General features: G+C 50.2%; 1 protein-coding gene across 2 annotated transcripts in view; it reads right to left on the reverse strand.

The window, feature by feature from the left end:
* LOC137528774 (complement factor B-like) overlaps positions 1–23880 on the reverse strand; it is a 161088-nt gene that overhangs the window by 111565 nt on the left and 25643 nt on the right. For both annotated transcript variants that reach the window (XM_068250341.1, XM_068250340.1), the window contains exon 4: positions 5698–5871. In XM_068250341.1, the coding sequence (XP_068106442.1) occupies positions 5698–5871 (174 nt within the window). The remainder of the gene's footprint in view (positions 1–5697; positions 5872–23880) is intronic.

Below are 23880 nucleotides of genomic sequence, written 5' to 3' on the forward strand. Positions count from 1 at the left end.
TCTTTGAAGACTGCACTGAGGATGTTACCATGGCGATTTGCAAGGTGTGCAAGACCCGCCTGAGCAGGGGGAAAAGTATTAACAACCTCTCCACCACCAGCATGAGCCGCCACATGCTATCCAAACATCCCACTCTGTGGGCAAACGCGGCAGGACAGGGTACCACCAGCAACACTGCCTCCCTTGGGTTCACCAGACTCACCACCAGACCCGCCTCAGCAGCAGCAGTAGCCCAGCCATTGCGTGGTTCAAAACATTCCAAAAAATCAGATGACGCTGACACTGTCACTTTCCGGAGTAGTGCTCTTGAGGTCTCCCAGTGTTCATCAAACACAACAACCAACAGCCCTTCGTTGTGCAGCCCTACGGTTCAGTTGTCTGTCTCGGAGATGTTTGAGCGCAAGAGGAAATTGCCAGCAAATGACCCCCGGGCCGTGGCAGTAAGAGCCAGCATAGCCAAGCTTCTGGCCTGCGAAATGCTGCCATATCGAGTGGTGGAGACAAACAGCTTCAAGGGCATGATGTCAGTGGCCATCCCACGTTACGTGGTTCCCAGCCGCTACCACTTTGCACGCTCTGCAGTGCCTGAGTTGCATGAGCACGTGGTCAGCAAAATAACCCGAAGCTTGAAGAATGCCGTTGCCTGCAAGGTTCACGTATCCGCCTCTCCACAGAAAATGCAGACCGTCTGACTCAAATTAAAATGAATCAATCCTGGATTGGAAACGACTACGCAACACTCCAGGACCCCAACCAAGTAACATGAACAATGAACATCTGGGATGGTTTAGCGTTTCCGATCCCTGTTTATTGAACCTCTCATCTGTATTACATTTATGACTGCATGGCGGCAAAAAGCATTGCTGCTATATCCGCACGCTTTTTGTCCTCATGCAAGGCCTGGGTTGTTGTGTCTCAAAAAGCATGGCCTTCTCCTCCTGCGCCTGCTCCTGTTCCATCACGTGTGCTGCTGCTGCTGGGTTAGCGTTTCCGGTCCCTGTTTATGGAACCTCTCATCTGTATTACATTTATGACTGCATGGCGGCAAAAAGCATTGCTATATCCGCACGCTTTTTGTCCTCATGCAAGGCCTGGGTTGCGTCTCAAAAAGCGTGGCCTTCTCCTCCTGCGCCTCCTCCTGTTCCATTATGTGTGCTGCTGCTGGGTTAGCGTTTCCAGTCTCTGTTTATTGAACCTCTCATCTGTATTACATTTATGACTGCATGGCGGCAAAAAGCATTGCTATATCCGCACGCTTTTTGTCCTCATGCAAGGCCTGGGTTGCGTCTCAAAAAGCGTGGCCTTCTCCTCCTGCGCCTCCTCCTGTTCCATCACGTGTGCTCTGTGCTGCTGCTGCTGCTGGGTTAGCGTTACCGGTCCCTGTTTATTGACCCTCTCATCTGTATTACATTTATGACTGCATGGCGGTAAAAAGCATGCTATCCGCACGCTTCTTGTCCTCATGCAAGGCCTGGGTTGTTGTGTCTCAAAGCGTAGCCTTCTCCTCCTGCGCCTCCTCCTGTTCCATCACGTGTGCTCTGTGCTGCTGCTGCTGCTGGGTTAGCGTTACCGGTCCCTGTTTATTGAACCTCTTATCTTTATTACATTTATGACTGCATGGCGGCAAAAAGCATTGCTGCTATATCCGCATGCTTCTTGTCCTCATGCAAGGCCTGGGTTGTTGTGTCTCAAAAAGCGTGGCCTTCTCCTCCTGCGCCTCCTCCTGTTCCATCACGTGTGCTGCTGCTGCTGCTGGGTTAGTGTTACCGGTCCCTGTTTATTGAACCTCTTATCTTTATTACATTTATGACTGCATGGCGGTAAAAAGCATGCTATCCGCACGCTTCTTGTCCTTATGCAAGGCCTGGGTTGTTGTGTCTCAAAAAGCGTGGCCTTCTCCTCCTGCGCCTCCTCCTGTTCCATCACGTGTGCTGCTGCTGCTGCTGCTGGGTTAGCGTTACCGGTCCCTTTTCCTGGAACCTCTTATATGTATTACATTTATGACTGCATGCCGACAAAAAGCATGTTACCTGTGCAAAGAAAACAGACATTTCCCACATTTAAAAGACAGTTTTCCCTTTGAAACTTTAAAATCGATTTTCTCAAAAACTATAAGCTCTTTTTGCTAATTTTTTTTTCCTCTTGTACCCACTCCCAAGGTGCACATACCCTGTAAATTTGGGGTATGTAGCATGTAAGGAGGCTTTACAAAGCACAAAAGTTCGGGTCCCCATTGACTTCCATTATGTTCGGAGTTCGGCTCGAACACCCGAACATCGCGGCCATGTTCGGCCTGTTCGGCCCGAACCCGAACATCTAGATGTTCGCCCAACACTATCTGGCAGCAATATTCTGTATCAGCTGTAGGCAGTACAAGTTCTTTTTTGGAAGGCTGGAGAGCATTACATTAGTCCAGTCGGGAGGTAATGAAGGCATGAACTAAAGTTGGCAGATCTTCTGGGGGGGATGAGGTGCTTGACTTTAACTATTTTGATATTGATATTTTAGCTATTGCCATAGCTCCCAACTGTCCCTCTTTTGGAGGGACAGTCCCTCTTTGGGAACCCTGTCCCTCTGTCCCTCTTACTCCTCATTGTCCCTCTTTCAGGACTTAGTCCCTCTTTCTATGTAAATAAATAGATTTCTCTGCTAAAAATGTGTTTGATTGACTCTAAACTTTATTCCCATCCTTTAAATTGATATATTACTAATTTTAAATGTTAATAAAAAAGGAAAATGAACCAGGATAGAAAGGACCAGTGTGGTTTGAATTATAAAACAACATATTTTTCTTATGAAATCTTTATGGTATGCGCGACTAGGGGCGTGGTGTGTGTGTGTGTGTGTGGGGGGGTGATCATGGGTGTGGCAGGGGCGTGGCTTAAGTGTCCCTCTTTCTCATCTCCAAAAAGTTGGGAGGTATGCTATTGGCAACAAGTGTCGACCAAGTGGACAACAAGTGCCTTTACAATATGTCGGAGCAGAACTTGCTCAGTGCTGGCGGCAGGAGGGTGCGGGTCCATATTGGACTTGTGTCAAGAAAGGCAGCAAAGAAGCTACTTCTTTCTCAGAAAAAACATCAAGGACAGACTGATCTTCTGTAGGAAGTACCATGACTGGATGTTAGAAACTGGTACACTTCTATTCTCTGATCAGTCCAAGTGTCTAGGACATCTGGAAAATTGATTGTCTGAATTAGTGATGATCGTAATCTGCTAATTATGATTATGTGAAATTATGCGTAAATTTCCGCAATTACGTAATTACATATTCGTAATTCAATTGACTTTGTATAATCATTTTAAATTACGCATGAATTTACGCGCAGTTTACACGTAATTTTGTGCCGACTTTGGCAGTAAATAGCAAAACCCCCATACATGCTATTGCTACCACAATTGCTACCCATGTTAAAGTGAATGGGAACCGCATTTTTAAAAAATTGAAGCAAATACTTACCTAAGGAGAGAGAAGGCTCTGGGTCGTATAGAGCCTTCCGTCTCCTCTCTCGAAGCTCTCTATCCTGTGCTGGCTCCCGCCCGTTTCAATCCCCCACCGGAGGGGTATTTGGAAGTCTTCGGAAGCCGTGTCCTCCCAAAGACGTGCGGCTCCATATACTGCACAGGCATGAGCGTGCAAGAGAGCGTGCTTCGCAGGCGCAGTACAGGGCCGCCCTTCTTCAGGAGCACTCAGGCTCCCTGAAAAATTCTGAAGCCTCCTTCGGCCGGGTAAAGCAGTATTTGCCTAAATTAGTCAAATACTGCTACCGGGCGAGCCAGCACTGGAACGAGGGGACCAGGAGCGGAGCGGGAAGGCTTTATAGGACCCAGAGCCTTCCCTCTCCTTGGGTAAGTATCTGTCTCATTTTTTTTAAATGCGGTTCCCATTCACTTTAAGAAGAATAGTGGTTACAAGTGAAAAACTTTTTTTTTTTTTAAAAGACGTAGTTTTTAGAAAAATTCGATTTTAAATATGCAAAGAAAAAAAGGTTTTTAAACCCAGAAAAAATGATAGTTTGAAAACCATTTTTTTTGTATTTATTAAATCATTTTTCTCAAAAACTACATAGTCTTTTTGAACAATTATTTTTGTAACTTGCACCCATTATTCTTCCTAACATGTGTAGCAATTTTAGCAATAGCATGTATGGGGGCTTTGCTATTCACCACCAAAATCAGCACAAAATTACGCGTAAATTATGGGTAAATTCATGCGTAATTGGGATTAAGAACAATAAACTACGTAATTAAAAACGCTGTTGCACCGAAATTTCGGAATTACGATGCTTAATTGCGTATTATGATGCGTAAGTATGCATGAGTGTAATTTCTGCTCATCACTAGACTCTGGATTAGTACTGTGTCTGGCAAAAAGTGAAACATCTTGATGCAAACTATTTGTTTCTTTTCATCCATGGTAGTCGGCACACTCACAATTCTGCTCAATAACACTGCCATGAATAAAGAATGGTATCAAAATGTCCTCCAAGCCCAAGGATTGACCAATACTAATAGGTTCCTGTATCCTGCCTATTGTTGGGCTAGAAACCCCTCCCTAGAAGCCTTGACTAGGGCGAAAAGGGATAATTTGCATATTTAGTAGTAGTGCATTGTGGGTAACCACAAATGTTCATTTATAACTGAATTATTGCAAATTTCCTTCTGATTTAAGAAGGCAATTACACCAAGCTTTGCTTTTTTAGTAGGAGGGCTTTTTGGTTCCTTTTATCCCCCTATACATTCCTAGTAGTTTGGGTCACCCTGAGCTGCTTGGTTACTCTGTAGAAGCCTTGAAAACTTAGGTTTTCAATTCAACATCTCCTGCAAGTGGAGCTGGACAAAAATAGTCTCAAGCAGGGGAATAACAATCACCCCCACAATAGATGCAACCATGGGGGGCAGGGGTGGGGGAACAAAGCCAGAGATGGGGTCATGGCTCTGGGACCCAACTAGGACCATTTTTAGGGGCAGGAGGGGGTGAAGGGCAGGAAGGATAAGTAGCAGACACATACATCTGGGGGGAGGGAGGCCCCGACTCCCTTCCTCACCTCAGGCTTCCCCTTCAGTGCTTCCCCCTCCAGAAATGAACGCAGCGGGCAGAGAGACTCACCTCTTTCTGGCTCCAGGAGACGGAGCTCTGCATGACACCGGTCTTCTATGTCTCCAACGTCGCTGACTCTACTTCTGCTAATCAAGAAGTAGAGTCAGCGGCGTGGAGACATAGAAGACCAGCGTCACTCAGAGCTCCGTCACCTGGAGCCTTTAGGAGGCGAGTCTCCCTGCCCGCTGCGCTAATTTCTGGGAGGGGGGAGCACTGAAAGAGCCCAAGGTAAGGCCAATGCCACTGTATGTGCCCGCTGCTCCGCCCTCATAATCTTGGGGCACCTATAACTTGCTACTTATACTGGGGGCACCTATAACTTGCTAACTTTTACTGGGAGCACCTATGACTACCTATACTCAGGACACCTATTATTCTCTACCCATGCTGTACGTTTGTAATATCCTGCCCGGCCTTCCAAGTTCTCTTTTTGTGGCTGGGGAAGGGGGGGGGGGGGGAGGTGGTAAGCCATTTCATATTGCATGTGTGTGAGCACAATCTGGAACATAGACGGCCCCGAATGCTGGAAAATGTATGCTCAGGGTGAGGCTGTGAGAGTGGTGACTGGCTAGAACCTTTGTGACAGTCTCCTCTTACCTTTGCAGAATGGCTCAGCGCCAGACCATTTCTTGTTCTCCATACATTGCCTCTCTGCAGACCCGATCAGGAACAGCCCAGCCTGACACCGATAATGGACTTTATCATTAAGACCGTATGATGTCCCAGTTTTTGCTGCCCCAGCAGGGATTCCAGGATTAGGGCAATATCCCGCTGTAAAGGGAGATGTTTATAATTGTAAAATGTTTGATTGGTATCTCAAATACAAATAAAGAAAGAATTACTATTATGTAGCATTTATATGGCACCAACATCTTCCACAGTGCTGTACAGAGTATATTGTCTTATCACTTAAAGGGGAACTGAAGTAAGAGGTATACGGAGGCTGCCATAATTATTTCCTTTTAATCAATACCAGTTGCCTGGCAGCCCTGCTGATCCTCTGCCTCTAAGACTATTGGCCATAGCCCCTGAACAAGCATGCAGCAGATCAGGTGTTTCAGACTTTAAAGTCAGATCTGACAAGACTAGCTGCATGCTTGTTTCTGGTGTTATTCAGATACTACTGCAGAGAAATAGACCAGCAGGGCTGCCAGGCAACTGGTATTGATTAAAAGGAAATAAATACGGCAGCCTCCGTGTACCTCTTACTTCAGTTCCCCTTTAACAGAGGGGCTCACAATCTAATCCCTATCAAAGTCATATATCTATATAGTGTAGTGTATGTATCGCAGACTAGGGACAATTAAGTATGAAGCCAATTAACTTATCTGGATGTTTTGGGGATGTAGAAGAAAACCAGAGCGACTGGAAGAAACCCACGGAGACACATGAGAACATACAAACTATGTGCAAATAGTGCCCTGGCTGGGATTCTAACCAGGGACCCAGCACTGCAAGGCAAGAGTGTTAACCACTACGCCACCGTGCTAACCAATACTACAAAGACCATTTTGTAATTCCATCACATTTTTCCCATTTCAGTTTGCCGAGTGTTTTGCTTGTCTACAGATGGTTGCAAAGCCAAACAGCATTTTATTACCATCAAAGAAGACGTTATTATGTATTGTATTATGTATTGTGTGTGTTTACATTTTATCGGTGTGGATAAAAGCCAATGATTGTCTTCCAATAACCGTGAGCACCCTGACTCAACTTCCAAATTTCTATATAGAATAAAATAACCTTATGTATGCAAGGATATAGACGGTGTGAAGAGAGATTTCCCCACCCAAACAACTATGACCACCACAACTATGCAACTACCGTCCGGTATGATCACAATAACATCCCATCTGGAAAATGAACTCTTATGTTGGAGAGAAGGTAAATATTGGGGTTCTCCACAGCAGGGCAGCCATCAGGGGGGGGGGGGGGGGGGGGGGGGGCAGCTGACACTGCAGTGAGGGGCCCAGGGCTTCTGGGGGCCCTGGGCCCCCCAAAGCACTGGAAGAGCCGCATGTGCTGGCTGCGGGCCTGTGGCTCACTCACCAGCACACTGCGTTCCAGCACTGAGAGAAGAGTGACACCAGCTACAGAGGACTTTCTATACTGGGACAATACCAATATCTGACTACAGGCTACCTATACTGGGGCACCACCTATACTTGGCTACCTATACTGAGGGCACCACCTGCACCTGGCTACCTATACTGGGGAGCCTATAGCTTGCTACCTATACTGGGGGCACCTGTACCTGGATAACCTATACTGGTGCACCACCCATACCAGGCTACCTATACTGGGACAACTATACCAGGCTACCTATGCCAGGGCACCACCTATAGTTGAATACCTATACTGGGGGCACCTGTATCTTGCTGGTCTCTACTGGGGCACCAGCTATACCAGGCTACCTATACTGGGGGCATCTACACCAGCCTACCTATACTGGGACACCACCTATAGCTGGTTCCTTATACTGGGGAACCTATACCTGGCTACCAATACTGGGGGCACCTGTGCCTGGATAACTATCCTGGGGGCACCTACACCTGGCTAGGGCAGGGGGAAGAGATGAGACAGAAGGGGATAAGAGTTAACAGAGGGGGAAAAAAGAGGCACAGGGGAACAGAGGCAGACAAGAGAGGCACAGGGACGGACACGGGGGTGGGGTGGCTAGTGGGTGAGCCCAGGGACGTGGGCTCGAGTCTGATGATGTGTGAGGGTCCCCAAAATTTCTGATGGTGGCCCTGCTCCACAGCTTCAGCCCAAATCTCCCCCCCCCACCATCTAATCCCGAAGATGAACTCTTATATTGGAGGGAGGGTAAATATTGGGGTTCTCCACAGCACTAGCCCTATCCCCCAATCTCATCAGGAGGATGAACTCTTATGTTGGAGAGAAGGTATACATTGGGGTTCTTTATAGCCCTGTCCTTCTGGAGGAAAATAGTAACATTTTGCAGGAATAAATGTCAGGAATCAGGAATCGTTTATTTCGCCAAGCATGACTGGGTCATTCCCGGAATTGGGTTTGGCACAGTACATTTGGCTCAGAAGGGACATCGATCGATAGCATAGAGCAACAGGAACAGAAATTTACAATTACACATGTCAGTAGCAGACGGTTACACTTGCTTTCAATCAGTGTTGTCCTATTCGAGTTTGGTCGAATTCGGATAGTAAACTATCCGAATTCACTCGAAGTCGGATATCCGATGTAATCGAATATCCGATTCGACCTCGGATATCCGACGTCACTATCTGAGTCTGTATTCGAGTAAAATATTCGAGCTGGCCTTAAATAGCTTGTAAAACTTGTATAGGAGGTCAATGATGCATGAAACCACCTTTTTTATGAAGAAAAACATCAAGTGATTATGTGGTGATGTAGTAGTTATAAAAAAGGTCTCAAAAAAAGTAAATTAACTTCATGAAAAGTGTTTGCATGAGAAGGTGTGTCCAAAATGGTTGTTGGAAGTCTTCATTTACGTCTTCTTCTTCATCTTCTTCTTCTATATCTTCTTCTTCTTCTTCTATATCTTCTTCTTCATCTTCTTCTTCTATATCTTCTATATCTTCTTCTTCTATATCTTCTTCTTCTATATCTTCTTCTTCTTCTATATCTTCTTCTTCTTCTTCTATATCTTCTTCTTCTTCTTCTATATCTTCTTCTTCTTCTTCTTCTTCTTCTTCTTCTATATCTTCTTCTTCTTCTTCTATATCTTCTTCTTCTTCTTCTATATCTTCTTCTTCTTCTTCTTCTTCTTCTTCTTCTATATCTTCTTCTTCTTCTTCTTCTTCTTCTTCTATATTTTCTTCTTCTATATCTTCTTCTTCTATATCTTCTTCTTCTTCTATATCTTCGTCTTCTTCTATATCTTCTTCTTCTTCTATATCTTCTTCTTCTATATCTTCTTCTTCTTCTTCTTCTTCATCATCTTCTTCTATATCTTCTTTTTCTTCTTCTTCTTCTATATCTTCTTCTTCTTCTTCTTCTATATCTTCTTCTTCTATATCTTCTTCTTCATCTTCTTCTTCTTCTTCCTCTTCTTCTCTATCATTATATTATGTGTCTTGGTTTTCCTTTCTTTTGTAATATTTTTTTTACTTCATTTGTGGAAATATTTTATTGTAATAACACCATAGTTATATTTGTGTTGATGGCATAACAGGTAGGTAGTGGCACATTGCAAGCCGCAGCGCCTTTTTCTGTGTACCCTGGCAGTGGTAAAACACAGACATCAGCAGGAGGAGGAAGTAGTAGTTGCAGGCTTGCAGCTATTTGTAGTGTGTGGTAATAGTCGGTCGTACTCGGTAGGAGAGTGGGTGGGCAGGTGGCAGTAGAAAATAGTTCTTCTTCTGTTCTCCCTGGCAGTGGTAGCAGCACACAGACAGCAGAAGCTCAATGCAGCTACAGGAGGAGGAGTAATGTGTGTCAGGCAGTGTGATGTGACTGACATAATAGGCCCTGGTACCTAGGCTAGCGGTGGTACCAGGGCCATAAATGAACATCATGAGGTTCCAGACAGCGGTCGTAAAGCCCACATTGTGTCCAATACACAATTGGGACAGCACAGTTTTCAACCCGGACACCTCTAAAATAATTACAATTTTTTTTTTAAATTATTGCAGCTATTGTTGAGCGTAATAGCTGGTGGCGCTTGGGCAGCAGCACCTTGTAATGTGTTCCCTGGCAGCGGAGAGGAGACACAGACAGCAGGAGGAAATATAACAGCAGGCAGCGTGAGGAGGATAAGTGTGTGTGGCAGACTGGCATTTGGCAGCAGGCAGGAGGGCAGGCAGCGAGACATAGTAGGCCCTGGGTCCTAGCGGTGGTCCCAGGGCCGTAAATACACAGCATGAGGTTCCAGACAGCGGTCGTGAAGCCCACATTGTGTCCAATACACAATTGGGACAGCACAGTTTTCAACCCGGACACCTCTAAAATAATTACAATTTTTTTTTCTTCAAATTAATGCAGCTATAATAGCTGGTGGCGCTTGGGCAGCAGCACCTTGTAATGTGTTCCCTGGCAGTGGAAACACACAGACAGCAGGATGAAATATAACAGCAGCAGCAGGTGTATGTGTGTGTGGCAGTCGTCACTTCATGTACCCCTCTCGCCGACAACAGGGGCCATGAATTCGCCTTCCACCCAAGCCTGGTTCATTTTGAGAAACGTCAGTCTGTCCACAGACTTGTGAGACAGACGAGATCGCTTCTCAGTGACGACTCCACCGGCTGCACTGAAGCAACGCTCTGACAGTACGCTGGAAGGGGGCAGGAGAGCACTTCCAGGGCGTACTGCGCAAGCTCGCTCCAGATCGTCAGGTGCTTGACCCAATACTCCATGGGATCAACAGGGGCCACGCTGTCAAGCCCGCTAAAGGACCCCATGTAGTCAGCCACCATGCGGGTCAAGCGCTGCCTGTGACTGGAGAAGGATGCTGCTGCAGGCACCTCCTCTCTAGTCCTTGGCAGCTCTACACTCATGTAGAGCTCTTGGGTCAGAGACAGCAGGTCTGTGGTGCGCGAGCGCTTGCTGCTGGTGGATGCAGGCACCTGCTGCTGCCTCTGTGCTGGCTGGACAGTGGGGGTGGATGGCTCAGGGAAGGCTTCCTGCAAGCGCTCAACAAGGGACAGCTGCAAATCCCTCATTTTTTGCGCACCGTCTCCTCCTGCAGGCAGGAACTGGCTGAGCTTCCCCTTCAGACGTGGGTCCAGCATCATGCAGATCCAGATGTCCTCCCTCTGCTTCATCTGGATCACCATTGGGTCCTTGCGCAGGCACCTCAGCATGTGCGCTGCCATTGGGAACAGTCTGGCCACGTCTGTTGGCACATCATCGGCAGCCCCAGAGCCGACATTGCTGTCCTCCTCTGCCTCCTCCACCTCATCCTCTCTCCACCCCCGCACCAGTCCAGCTGCGCTCTGCTGCTCCCCCTCATCAGCAGCAAGGTCAGGGACCTCCACCAACTCCGAGCCCTCCTCCTCAGAGGTGGCCTGTGAAGCTGCCTGCAGCTCCTGCTGGTCCAAGGCTGCCACTCCCTCTTCCACCAGTGCATACAGGACCCTGTCCAGCACACACACCAAGGGGACCCACTCGCACACCATTGCATGGTCCCTGCTCACCATGTTGGTGGCCTGCAGGAAGGGTACCAGGACTGAGCACACCTGCTGCATGTGCCCCCAGTCCTCCATGGAGATGATGGACGGGAGTTTGGTGGCGGCACGCCCAGTTGCAGTCAGGGAGGCAACTGTTGCTCGTGCAACGTACTGGCTGACAGCCTGCCTCTGTTAAACCAGATGCTCCAACATCGCCAGGGTGGAGTTCCAGCGAGTTGGAACATCGAGCATGAGCCAGTGCTGTGGCAGGTGCAGCTCCTTCTGCACCTCTTCCAGGCTCGCCACGGCTGCAGGTGAGTGCCGGAAGTGACGCACAACCTTCCTTGCCGCCTCAAGGAGTCGGTCCATCCCCTGGTAGGTCCACAGGAACTTTTGGACTACCAGGTTCAGGACGTGCACCAGGCAGGGGATGTGGGTCAGGTCTCCCCTGCTGATGGCAGCGACCAGGTTTGCCCCATTGTCGGACACCACCTCTCCGACTCTGAGGCCTCTGGGGGTCAGCCAATTCCTCTCCTGCTCTCGGAGTTTGGCCAGGACGTGGTTCGCCGTCAGTTTGGTCTTCCCCAGGCTGACCAATTCCAGCTGCGCTTGGCAGTGGCGGGGCTTCACGCTGCTGCTGAGGCGGGGGGTTTGGGCTGGTGTGGCGGAGGATGGAAGCGGATCAGAGGAACCTGCTGCTGTTCCGCTGACCCTGCATGGTGGCACCACCCACTGCGTTGTTGCTGCTGCTGCTCTGGCAGTGCCGGCCGATGCTGCTCCCCCCTCCTCACCCCCTTCCACCAAGCTGACCCAATGCGCGGTGAAGGACAGATAGCGGCCTGTCCCAAACCGGCTGCTCCACGAGTCCATGGTGACGTGGACCCGTTGACCCACCGCGTGCTCCAGCCCTCTCCCGACATTGGCCATCACAGAGCGGTGAAGTGCAGGGATGGCCGTGCGTGCAAAATAATGTCGGCTGGGGATTGGCCAATCGGGGGCTGCACACATCAGGAGCGCACGCATGTCGCTCCCCTCCTGCACAAGGGAATAAGGCAGGAGTTGGGAGCACATGGCCCATGCCAGCAAGCCGTTCAGCTGACGCACGCGACGGCTGCTGGGAGGCAGAACCCTGACTACCCCCTGGAAGTAGTGTTGGGCGAACACCTAGATGTTCGGGTTCGCGAACGTTCGCCGAACATCGCCGCGATGTTCGGGTGTTCGACCCGAACTCTGAACATAATGGAAGTCAATGGGGACCCGAACTTTCGTACTTTGTAAAGCTTCCTTACATGCTACATACCCCAAATTTGCAGGGTATGTGCACCTTGGGAGTGGGTACAAGGGGAAAAAAATATTTGAAAAAGAGCTTATAGTTTTTGAGAAAATTGATTGTAAAGTTTCAAAGGAAAAACTGTCTTTTAAATGTGGAGAATGTCATGTTTCTTTGCACAGGTAACATGCTTTTTGTCCCCATGCAGTCATAAGTGTAATACAGAGAAGAGGTTCCAGGAAAAGGGACCGGTAACGCTAACCCAGCACCAGCAGCAGCACACGTGATGGAACAGGAGGAGGCGCAGGAGGAGAAGGCCACGCTTTGTGAGACACAACAACCCAGGCCTTGCATGAGGACAAAAAGCGTGCGGATAGCATGCTTTGTACCGCCATGCATGCAGTCATAAATGTAATAAAGATAAGAGGTTCAATAAACAGGTACGGGGCGGCAACGCTAACCCAGCAGCAGCAGACGTGATGGAACAGGAGGAGGCGCAGGAGGAGAAGGCCACGCTTTGTGAGACACAACAACCCAGGGCTTGCATGAGGACAAAAAGCGTGCGGATAGCATGCTTTTTATCGCCATGCAGTCATAAATGTAATAAAGATGAGAGGTTCCATAAACAGGGACCGGCAACGCTAACGCAGCAGCACACGTGGAACAGGAGCAGGCGCAGGAGGAGAAGGCCATGCTTTTTGAGACACAACAACGCCGGCCTTGCATGAGGACAAAAAGCGTGCGGATATAGCAGCAATGCTTTTTGCCGCCATGCAGTCATAAATGTAATAAAGATGAGAGGTTCAATAAACAGGGACCGGAAACGCTAAACCATCCCAGATGTTCATTGGTCATGTTACTTAGTTGGGGTCCTGGAGTGTTGCGTAGTCGTTTCCAATCCAGGATTGATTAATTTTAATTTGAGTCAGACGGTCTGCATTTTCTGTGGAGAGGCGGATACGCCGATCTGTGACGATGCCTCCGGCAGCACTGAAACAGCGTTCCGACATAACGCTGGCTGCCGGGCAAGCCAGCACCTCTATTGCGTACATTGCCAGTTTGTGCCAGGTGTCTAGCTTCGATACCCAATAGTTGAAGGGTGCAGATGGATGGTTCGACACAGCTACGCCATCTGACATGTAGTCCTTGACCATCTTCTCCAGGCGATCGGTGTTGGAGGTGGATCTGCACGCTTGCTGTTCAGTGGGCTGCGGCTGCATGGGTGTCAGAAAATTTTCCCACTCCAAGGACACTGCCGATACCATTCCCTTTTGGGCACTAGCTGCGGCTTGCGTTGTTTGCTGCCCTCCTGGTCGTCCTGGGTTTGCTGAAGTCAGTCTGTCGGCGTACAACTGGCTAGAGGAGGGGGAGGATGTCAATCTCCTCTCTAAAGTCTCCACAAGGGCCTGCTGGTATTCTTCCATTTTGACCTGTCTGACTCTTTCTTCAAGCAGTTTTGGAACATTGTGTTTGTACCGTGGATCCAGAAGGGTATAAACCCAGTAATTGGTGTTGTCCAGAATGCGCACAATGCGAGGGTCGCGTTCAATGCAGTCTAGCATGAATTGAGCCATGTGTGCCAGAGTCCTACCAGAATCCTCATCATCCTCTTGTGAGCGTTGTGATAGTTGTTGTGATGCATCATAGTCGTCACTTTCCTCCTGGTCTGCTTCTGCTGACCATTCGCGCTGAATTGTGGAAGTCCAACGTGCACCGCTCTGGCCCTCGTCAGTGGTGGCAGGAAATTCCTGCTCCAACTCCAGCTGTTCCTCCTCCTCTTCTTCGTCATAGCTGCTGCTGGGGCCAGCGTTTCCTGAGGCGGATGGCCTGATGTTGGTACCATCACGCTGATCGTTTTCTCCTTCAGATTCCCCCAGTTGCATCATGACAGCTGTTTCCTTGATTTTCAACATTGACCTCTTCAGTAAACACAGCAGTGGTATGGTAATGCTGACTGAAGAGTTGTCACTGCTCACAAGCAACGTGGATTGCTAAAAATTTTGGAGGACTTGGCAGAGGTCCAACATGTTGGCCCAATCGGATCCACAGAAGCTTGGCAGCTGTCCGGATGCGCCTCGGTACTGCGCCGTCATGTACTGGACCACTGCACTCTTCTGCTCGCAAAAGCGGGCTAGCATGTGCAGCGTAGAATTCCAGCGCGTAGGGACATCACACAGCAAGCGATGGTGGGGGAGATTGAAGCGCTCCTGCATCTTAGCGAGTGCCCCCGAAGCAGTACTGGAATTTCTACAATGTTTGGCCACTCGACGCACCTTCAACAGAAGATCGGGCACGCCTGGGTACGTCCTCAGGAACCGCTGAACTACTAGGTTCATCACGTGCGCCAGGCAAGGGATGTGTGTCAGCTTAGCCAACCTTAAAGCGCGAATGAGATTACTCCCATTATCACACACAACCATGCCCGGTTTCAGGTCCAGCGGTGCCAGCCACAAATCCGTCTGTTCCTTTATTCCCCTACAAATTTCCTCCCCTGTGTGCTGCTTATCCCCAAGGCAGATCAGCTTCAGCAACGCTTGCTGACGCATGCCAACAGCTGTGCTGCACTGCTTCCACGATCCTACTGCTGCTGGAGCTGGGTTAGCGTTTCCGGATGAGGTACAGCTTTGAGATGCGTTGGAGGAGAAGGAGTCAGACAGGTAGGTGCTGCTGTTGTTATCCAGTGGGAGGGACGGCGGTGCAGCTGTTTGCGGCGTGGGCAACACCCGCGCCGTAGCAGGTGAGGAATCGCTGCCAGGCTCCACAAGGTTCACCCAGTGCGCGGTAAGGGAGATGTATCGACCCTGGCCGAACACACTCGTCCAGGTGTCAGTGGTGAGGTGAACCTTGCAGGCAACGGCATTCTTCAAGCTTCGGGTTATTTTGCTGACCACGTGCTCATGCAACTCAGGCACTGCAGAGCGCGCAAAGTGGTAGCGGCTGGGAACCACGTAACGTGGGATGGCCACTGACATCATACCCTTGAAGCTGTTTGTCTCCACCACTCGATATGGCAGCATTTCGCAGGCCAGAAGCTTGGCTATGCTGGCTGTTACTGCCACGGCCCGGGGGTCATTTGCTGGCAATTTCCTCTTGCGCTCAAACATCTCCGACACAGACAACTGAACCGTAGGGCTGCACACTGAAGGGCTGTTGGTTGTTGTGTTTGATGATGAACACTGGGAGACCTCAAGAGCACTACTCCGGAAAGTGACAGTGTCAGCGTCGTCTGATGTTTGCGAATGTTGTGAACCACGCAATGGCTGGGCTACTGCTGCTGCTGAGGCGGGTCTGGTGGTGAGTCTGGTGAACCCAAGGGAGGCAGTGTTGCTGGTGGTACCCTGTCCTGCCGCGTTTGCCCACAGAGTGGGATGTTTGGATAGCATGTGGCGGCTCATGCTGGTGGTGGAGAGGTTGTTAATACTTTTCCCCCTGCTCAGGCGGGTCTTGCACACCTTGCAAATCGCCATGGTAACATCCTCAGTGCAGTCTTCAAAGAAAGCCCAGACTTTGGAGCACCTGCCTTGCTGGCGATTTCTATTTGCGCCTCTTTTGCCTCTCACTTGAACTTCCACGCTTGTGGTGCCTGAAATTGCGCGCCGCCTACCTTGTGGCACAAGGCGAACTCGTGCACGTGCAGCAGTGGGTTCTTCAACAGACTCATCTGTGCTGCTGCTACGACGGCGATGTTCTCGTTCACAAACAAAATCTGGGTCTATGTCCACATTGTCCATACCCTCCTCTTCCATCTCCTCAAACTCGTCATATGTCATTGTGGGGGGCCGCCGCCGTGGAGTAGAGCTCCCCAGAACAACCTCTGCGCAGCTCACTCCAACGTCGTCTTCCAGAGCTTCTCGGCCGACCTCCTGCAATTGCAACCCCTCCTGCCCAACTTGCTCTGGGATTTGGGTTTCAAAGTCCTCGGACTCGCCTTGTATTTCAGTGCCCGGTGCATTTCCCACAGTTAATGGTTGTGAATCCGGGCACAACATTTCTGGCTGTTCCTCCATTGACCTTTCAAAGGTGGAAATTTGTTGGGCTGGGAATAGCTCCTGCGAATACCCCATTGTGTCCTGAGGTAATTCATCGGACTGGTTATCTGGCAGTTGTGTGCGTGGTGTCGCTGCCGGTTGTGTCAGCTTTGTGCCCACTGGCTCCTTGTAACTGGCTGAGGACTCGGACCTCGTGCGTGATGTGCTGGTGCTGCTTAACCCACTGCTGGACGCTTGAGAGGTCATCCAAGTAATTATCTGGTCCTGTTCTTTTGGATTTGTGAGGGTTGTTGTCCTGGACAACATGGGCGGTATTGAGTGGGTTTTCTTGGGTGCTCCCCTGTGGCCTGTACGTGAACCGTCAGGGGAAACACCTCTTCCCTTGCCCCTCCCTCTTTCACCGGATTTCTTCCTCATTTCACTTATCCTTAAAGTACACGCTGACTGGCAGCAGTACAGTGGCAGTACAGAAATGCTATACAGTGGTGGGTGAGCGGTGTACCACTATTGCCAGCAGCGACACAGAGCACAATGCTATACAGTGGCGGGTGAGCGGTGTACTACTGTTCCCAGGCCCAGCAGACACAGAGTGGAAGTAAACACAATGCTATATAGTCTGGCTGAGCCGTGTACACAGAGTGGCAGTACACACAATGCTATATAGTCTGGCTGAGCGGTGTACACAGAGTGGCAGTACACACAATGATATATAGTCTGGCTGAGCGGTGTACACAGAGTGGCAGTACACACAATGATATATAGTCTGGCTGAGCGGTGTACACAGAGTGTCAGTACACACAATGATATATAGTCTGGCTGAGCGGTGTACACAGAGTGTCAGTAAACAATGCTATATATAGCGTGGCTGAGCGAGGTACACAGTGGCAGTACACACAATGCTATATAGTCTGGCTGAGCAGTGTACACAGAGTGTCAGTAAACAATGCTATATAGTCTGGCTGAGCCGTGTACACAGTGTCAGTAAACAATGGTATATAGTCTGGCTGAGCGGTGTACACAGAGTGTCAGTAAACACAATGCTATATATTGCGTGGCTGAGCGAGGTGCACAGTGGCAGTACACACAATGCTATATAGTCAGGCTGAGCGGTGTACACAGAGTGTCAGTAAACACAATGCTATATATAGCGTAGCTGAGCGAGGTGCACAGTGGCAGTACACACAATGCTATATAGTCAGGCTAAGCCGTGTACAGAGTATCAGAAAACACAATGCTATATATAGCGTGGCTGAGCGAGGTGCACAGTGCAGTGGCAGTACACACAATGCTATATAGTCAGGCTAAGCCGTGTACACAGAGTGTCAGAAAACAAAATGCTATATATAGCGTGGCTGAGCGAGGTGCACAGTGCAGTGGCAGTACACACAATACTATATAGTCAGGCTAAGCCGTGTACACAGAGTGTCAAAAAACACAATGCTATATATAGCGTGGCTGAGCGAGGTACAGTGGCAGTACACACAATACTATATAGTCAGGCTAAGCCGTGTACACAGAGTGTCAGAAAACAAAATGCTATATATAGCGTGGCTGAGCGAGGTACAGTGGCAGTACACACATGCTATATATAGTCTGGCTGAGCGGTGTACACAGAGTGTCAGAAAAAACAATGCTATATATAGCGTGGCTGAGCAAGGTACAGTGGCAGTAAACAATGCTATATATAGTGTGGCTGAGCGAGCAGTGTACTACTGTTCCCAGCAGCGACACACAATGACTGGGGGGGACCCTGGCTAGCGTGGCTGGAGCGCGAACTACCCTGCCTGCCTACCCAAAGCTAAACCCACAGACAAATGGCGGAGATATGACGTGGTTCGGGTATTTATTTACCCGAACCACGTGACCGTTCGGCCAATCAGAGCGCGTTCGGGTCCGAACCACGTGACCCGTTCGGCCAATCACAGCGCTAGCCGAACGTTCGGGGAACGTTCAGCCATGCGCTCTTAGTTCGGCCATGCGGCCGAACGGTTTGGCCGAGCACGGTCAGGTGTTCGGCCGAACTCGAACATCACCCGAACAGGGTGATGTTCTGCAGAACCCGAACAGTGGCGAACACTGTTCGCCCAACACTACCTGGAAGGTGTCACTGAGCAGGGTCTGGCGAGGTCTTTTGCTGGCACGGGAAGCAGTGGAGGGAGCAGAGGAGGCCACTGAGGACTGGCTGCCAGAACAGGCCTCAATGTCGGCGGCAGGAGTTGCAGAGGGAGGAGGAGCAGTGCGTTGCTGACACACTCCTGCTGCCGACGGCTTCCCAGTGGTGGCGGGTCTGCCACCGCCAGCTTCCTTCAACTTCACAAACTCCTCATGCTCGTGAAAGTGTTTCCCTGCAAGGTGGTTGACCAGAGAGGTGGTGCCAAACGCAGAGGGCTCCTTCCCTCTGCTGAGCTGCTTGCGGCACTGGTTGCAGGTGGCATACTTGCACTCCAAATATGGAAGGGTAAAAAAATTCCATATTGGGGAGGTGAAGTTGCCCCTTCGGCTGGAAGGTGCTGCTGCCGCTGGTCTCCCTGTGGTGGTTGGGGGGGGGGGGGGGGGGGTTCTTGGTGCGGCTGGTGGTAGCACTGGCAGAACTCGTCTCCTGATCAGCACGCTGTGTGGCCTGCATACCACGCCCACTTGTGATCCTGCCCATGCCTGCGATGCTGATCCTTCTAGCAAGGCCCACAGACGCATCCTCCTCCTCCTCCTCCTCAGAGCTGATGACATCCCCACTCCTAGGACCTGGCAACTAGAGATGGGCCGAACGGTTCGCCGGCGAACGATTCCCGGCGAACTTCGGTGGTTCGCGTTCGCCTCCCGCAGGCGAACGTTTCCGGAAGTTCGGTTCGCCCCACAATGCACTATGAGGGTCAACTTTGACCCTCTACATCACAGTCAGCAGGCCCAGTGTAGCCAATTAGGCTACACTAGCCCCTGGAGCCCCACCCCCTTTATATAAGGCAGGCAGCGGCGGCCATTACGGCCACTCGTGTGCCTGCATTAGAGAGAGTAGGGCGAGCTGCTGTCTGTCTCTCATAGGGAAAGATTAGTTAGGCTTAGCTTTTCCTGGCTGTATACCTGTTCAGTGATCCTGCCACTGCATACCTGTTCTGTGAACCCACCCACCACTGCATACCTGTTCAGTGATCCTGCCACTGCATACCTGTTCTGTGAACCCACCCACCACTGCATACCTGTTCAGTGATCCTGCCACTGCATACCTGTTCTGTGAACCCACCCACCACTGCATACCTGTTCAGTGATCCTGCCACTGCATACCTGTTCTGTGAACCCACCCACCACTGCATACCTGTTCAGTGATCCTGCCACTGCATACCTGTTCTGTGAACCCACCCACCACTGCATACCTGTTCAGTGATCCTGTCACTGCATACCTGTTCAGTGATCCTGCCACTGCATACCTGTTCTGTGAACCCACCCACCACTGCATACCTGTTCAGTGATCCTGCCACTGCATACCTGTTCTGTGAACCCACCACTGCATACCTGTTCTGTTCAGTGGACCCGCCACTGCATACCTGTTCTGTTCAGTGGACCCGCCACTGTATACCTGTTTAGTGAACCCGCCACTGCATACCTGTTCTGTTCAGTGAACCCGCCACTGTATACCTGTTCTGTTCAGTGAACCCGCCACTGCATACCTGTTCTGTTCAGTGAACAGTTTGGTGTGTCAGTGTGAAGCAGTACCTTAATTACACTACCTGATTGATGTATACACATGCAAGATGTTTTAAAGCACTTTAGGCCTGTCATTTAGCATTCAATATGATTTCTGCCCTTGAAACGCTGCTTTGCGTCAAATCCAGATTTTTCCTGGGGACTTTTGGCGTGTATCCCACTCCGCCATGCCCCCCTCCAGGTGTTAGACCCCTTGAAACATCTTTTCCATCACTTTTGTGGCCAGCATAATTATTTTTTTTTTTCAAAGTTCGCATCCCCATTGAAGTCTATTGCGGTTCGCGAACTTTAACGCAAACCGAACCTTCCGCGGAAGTTCGCGAACCCGGTTCGCGAACCTAAAATCGGAGGTTTGGCCCATCTCTACTGGCAACCAGTCTTTGTCCTTCACAATGTCATCATCATCCCCCCCCTCCACAAACATGTCCTGCTGGGATCCCCCAAACTCCCCTTCTGCATGCATGGACGGATAGACAGTCACCACTGTCTGACTGTCCAAAGCATCATCCCCCAAAGTGCCCATCAGCATTCCTTCCTCCTCCAATTCTGCCGCAACAGCACTCCATAACCCCGCTGTGCTTGGGGATAAGAAGGTGCTGAGTGACAGGGTGCTGGTGTCGCCCGCTGGGGCTGGAGAACTGCACTCCTCCTCCTGCTCCCCAGGCAGTGCTGGGTGGCTGCTGCTGCTCTTGCGAACAGGAGTGGTGGCGGGGGTGGAGGACTCTGTTCCAGAGCTAATGGTGGCCTGCTCATCCACCATCAGTTCCACCACAGCGTCTGCGTCCTTCTCCTCAATAGGACGGCTACGACCTGGCGGTGGGAGGAACATCTGGGCCACACGCTGCTGCTGCTGCTGTGTCTCTGCAGCGTGACTCCCAGCTGTTGGGCGGCCAAGGCATCCACGGCCAGTGGCTAATGGCGGAATAGCCACTGGTGCAGACGCAGAACTGTGCATGGTGGTGGTGGCGCGGCTGCCACGCCCACGACCTCCTCTCTTGGTGATGCCCTTGCTGCCCCTGCCTCGACCGCGGCTGCCAGTGCCAGACATTGTATATTTTTTATATTATACAAATGAAAAAAAAAAAACTTATGTATGTAAAGGCGGGTGGGACAAGTGGGGTACTTTAATGGGGTGGGACTGGTGGTGGTGGGTGTGTGAGGTGACGGACAGGTGTACTCTACAGCAGAGATCGGTGTGTGGCGCTAACGAGAGAGTGCGCACTGCGCACACAAAGACCCTAGCTGACGCTGACTGACGGTGTCCCTATACACAGACTACAGTACAGTACAAGTCAGCAAATACACAATAGAAGTAATAAACAATAGGACGGGTGTAGAACTAACGAGAGGGTGCGGACAGAGCAGACGTGCACTGACTGCGCACACAAAGACCCTAGGTAACGCGGTGACGGACGGTACCTATACACAGACTACAGTACACTACAGTACTAACTAAACAATAGAAGAATCTAGCTAAACAATACAACAGGTGTGACTAGATTACAGAGAGCAGATACAGCAGGACAGGTATAGCAGTAAAGCTGGGCCTTGCTAACTATAAAATAGTACAATATCTATCTAACACAGAAGTAGTACGGTAAGGACAGGTGAGAGCACAGGTGAGGTAAGGTAACTAGAGACTAGAGCAAGAGCACAGAGCAGGGCAGGTACAGGGCCTAGCTGCTGGTAGTGTTGGGCGAACATCTAGATGTTCGGGTTCGGGCCGAACAGGCCGAACATGGCCGCGATGTTCGGGTGTTCGACCCGAACTCCGAACATAATGGAAGTCAATGGGGACCCGAACTTTTGTGCTTTGTAAAGCCTCCTTATATGCTACATACCCCAAATTTACAGGGTATGTGCACCTTGGGAGTGGGTACAAGAGGAAAAAAAAATTTAGCAAAAAGAGCTTATAGTTTTTGAGAAAATCGATTTTAAAGTTTCAAAGGGAAAACTGTCTTTTAAATGCGGGAAATGTCTGTTTTCTTTGCACAGGTAACATGCTTTTTGTCGGCATGCAGTCATAAATGTAATACATATAAGAGGTTCCAGGAAAAGGGACCGGTAATGCTAACCCAGCAGCAGCACACGTGATGGAACAGGAGGAGGGTGGCGCAGGAGGAGAAGGCCACGCTTTGAGACACAACAACCCAGGCCTTGCATGAGGACAAGAAGCGTGCGGATAGCATGCTTTGTACCACCATGCAGTCATAAATGTAATAAAGATAAGTGGTTCAATAAACAGGGACCACGCGGCAACGCTAACCCAGCAGCAGCACACGTGATGGAACAGGAGGAGGCGCAGGAGGAGAAGGCCACGCTTTGTGAGACACAACAACCCAGGCCTTGCATGAGGACAAAAAGCGTGCGGATAGCATGCTTTGTACCGCCATGTAGTCATAAATGTAATAAAGATAAGAGGTTCAATAAACAGGGACCACGCGGCAACGCTAACCCAGCAGCAGCAGCAGCAGCAGCACACGTGATGGAACAGGAGGAGGCGCAGGAGGAGAAGGCCACGCTTTGTGAGACACAACAACCCAGGCCTTGCATGAGGACAAAAAGCGTGCGGATATAGCAGCAATGCTTTTTGCCGCCATGCAGTCATAAATGTAATACAGATGAGAGGTTCAATAAACAGGGACCGGAAACGCTAAACCATCCCAGATGTTCATCGGTCATGTTACTTGGTTGGGGTCCAGGAGTGTTGCGTAGTCGTTTCCAATCCAGGATTGATTCATTTTAATTTGAGTCAGACGGTCTGCATTTTCTGTGGAGAGGCGGATACGCCGATCTGTGATGATGCCTCCGGCAGCACTGAAACAGCGTTCCGACATAACGCTGGCTGCCGGGCAAGCCAGCACCTCTATTGCGTACATTGCCAGTTCGTGCCAGGTGTCTAGCTTCATGCCCGGTTTCAGGTCCAGCGGTGCCAGCCACAAATCCGTCTGTTCCTTTATTCCCCTCCAAATTTCCTCCCCTGTGTGCTGCTTATCCCCAAGGCAGATCAGCTTCAGCAACGCTTGCTGACGCATGCCAACAGCTGTGCTGCACTGCTTCCACGATCCTACTGCTGCTGGTGCTGGGTTAGCATTTCCGGATGAGGTACAGCTTTGAGATGCGTTGGAGGAGAAGGAGTCAGAGAGGTAGGTGCTGCTGTTGTTATCCAGCTGTTTGCGGCGTGGGCAACACCCGCGCCGTAGCAGGTGAGGAATCGCTGCCAGGCTCCACAAGGTTCACCCAGTGCGCGGTAAGGGAGATGTATCGACCCTGGCCGAACGCACTCGTCCAGGTGTCAGTGGTGAGGTGAACCTTGCAGGCAACGGCATTCTTCAAGCTTCGGGTTATTTAGCTGACCACGTGCTCATGCAACTCAGGCACTGCAGAGCGCGCAAAGTGGTAGCGGCTGGGAACCACGTAACGTGGGATGGCCACTGACATCATGCCCTTGAAGCTGTTTGTCTCCACCACTCGATATGGCAGCATTTCGCAGGCCAGAAGCTTGGCTATGCTGGCTGGCTGTTACTGCCACGGCCCGGGGGTCATTTGCTGGCAATTTCCTCTTGTGCTCAAACATCTCAGAAACAGACAACTCAACCGTAGCGCTGCACACCGAAGGGCTGTTGGTTGTTGTGTTTGATGAACACTGGGAGACCTCAAGAGCACTAGTCCGGAAAGTGACAGTGTCAGCATCGTCTGATGTTTGTGAATGTTG

Source organism: Hyperolius riggenbachi, chromosome 8 (assembly GCF_040937935.1).
Source record: "Hyperolius riggenbachi isolate aHypRig1 chromosome 8, aHypRig1.pri, whole genome shotgun sequence".
NCBI classification, from domain to species: Eukaryota; Metazoa; Chordata; class Amphibia; order Anura; family Hyperoliidae; genus Hyperolius; species Hyperolius riggenbachi.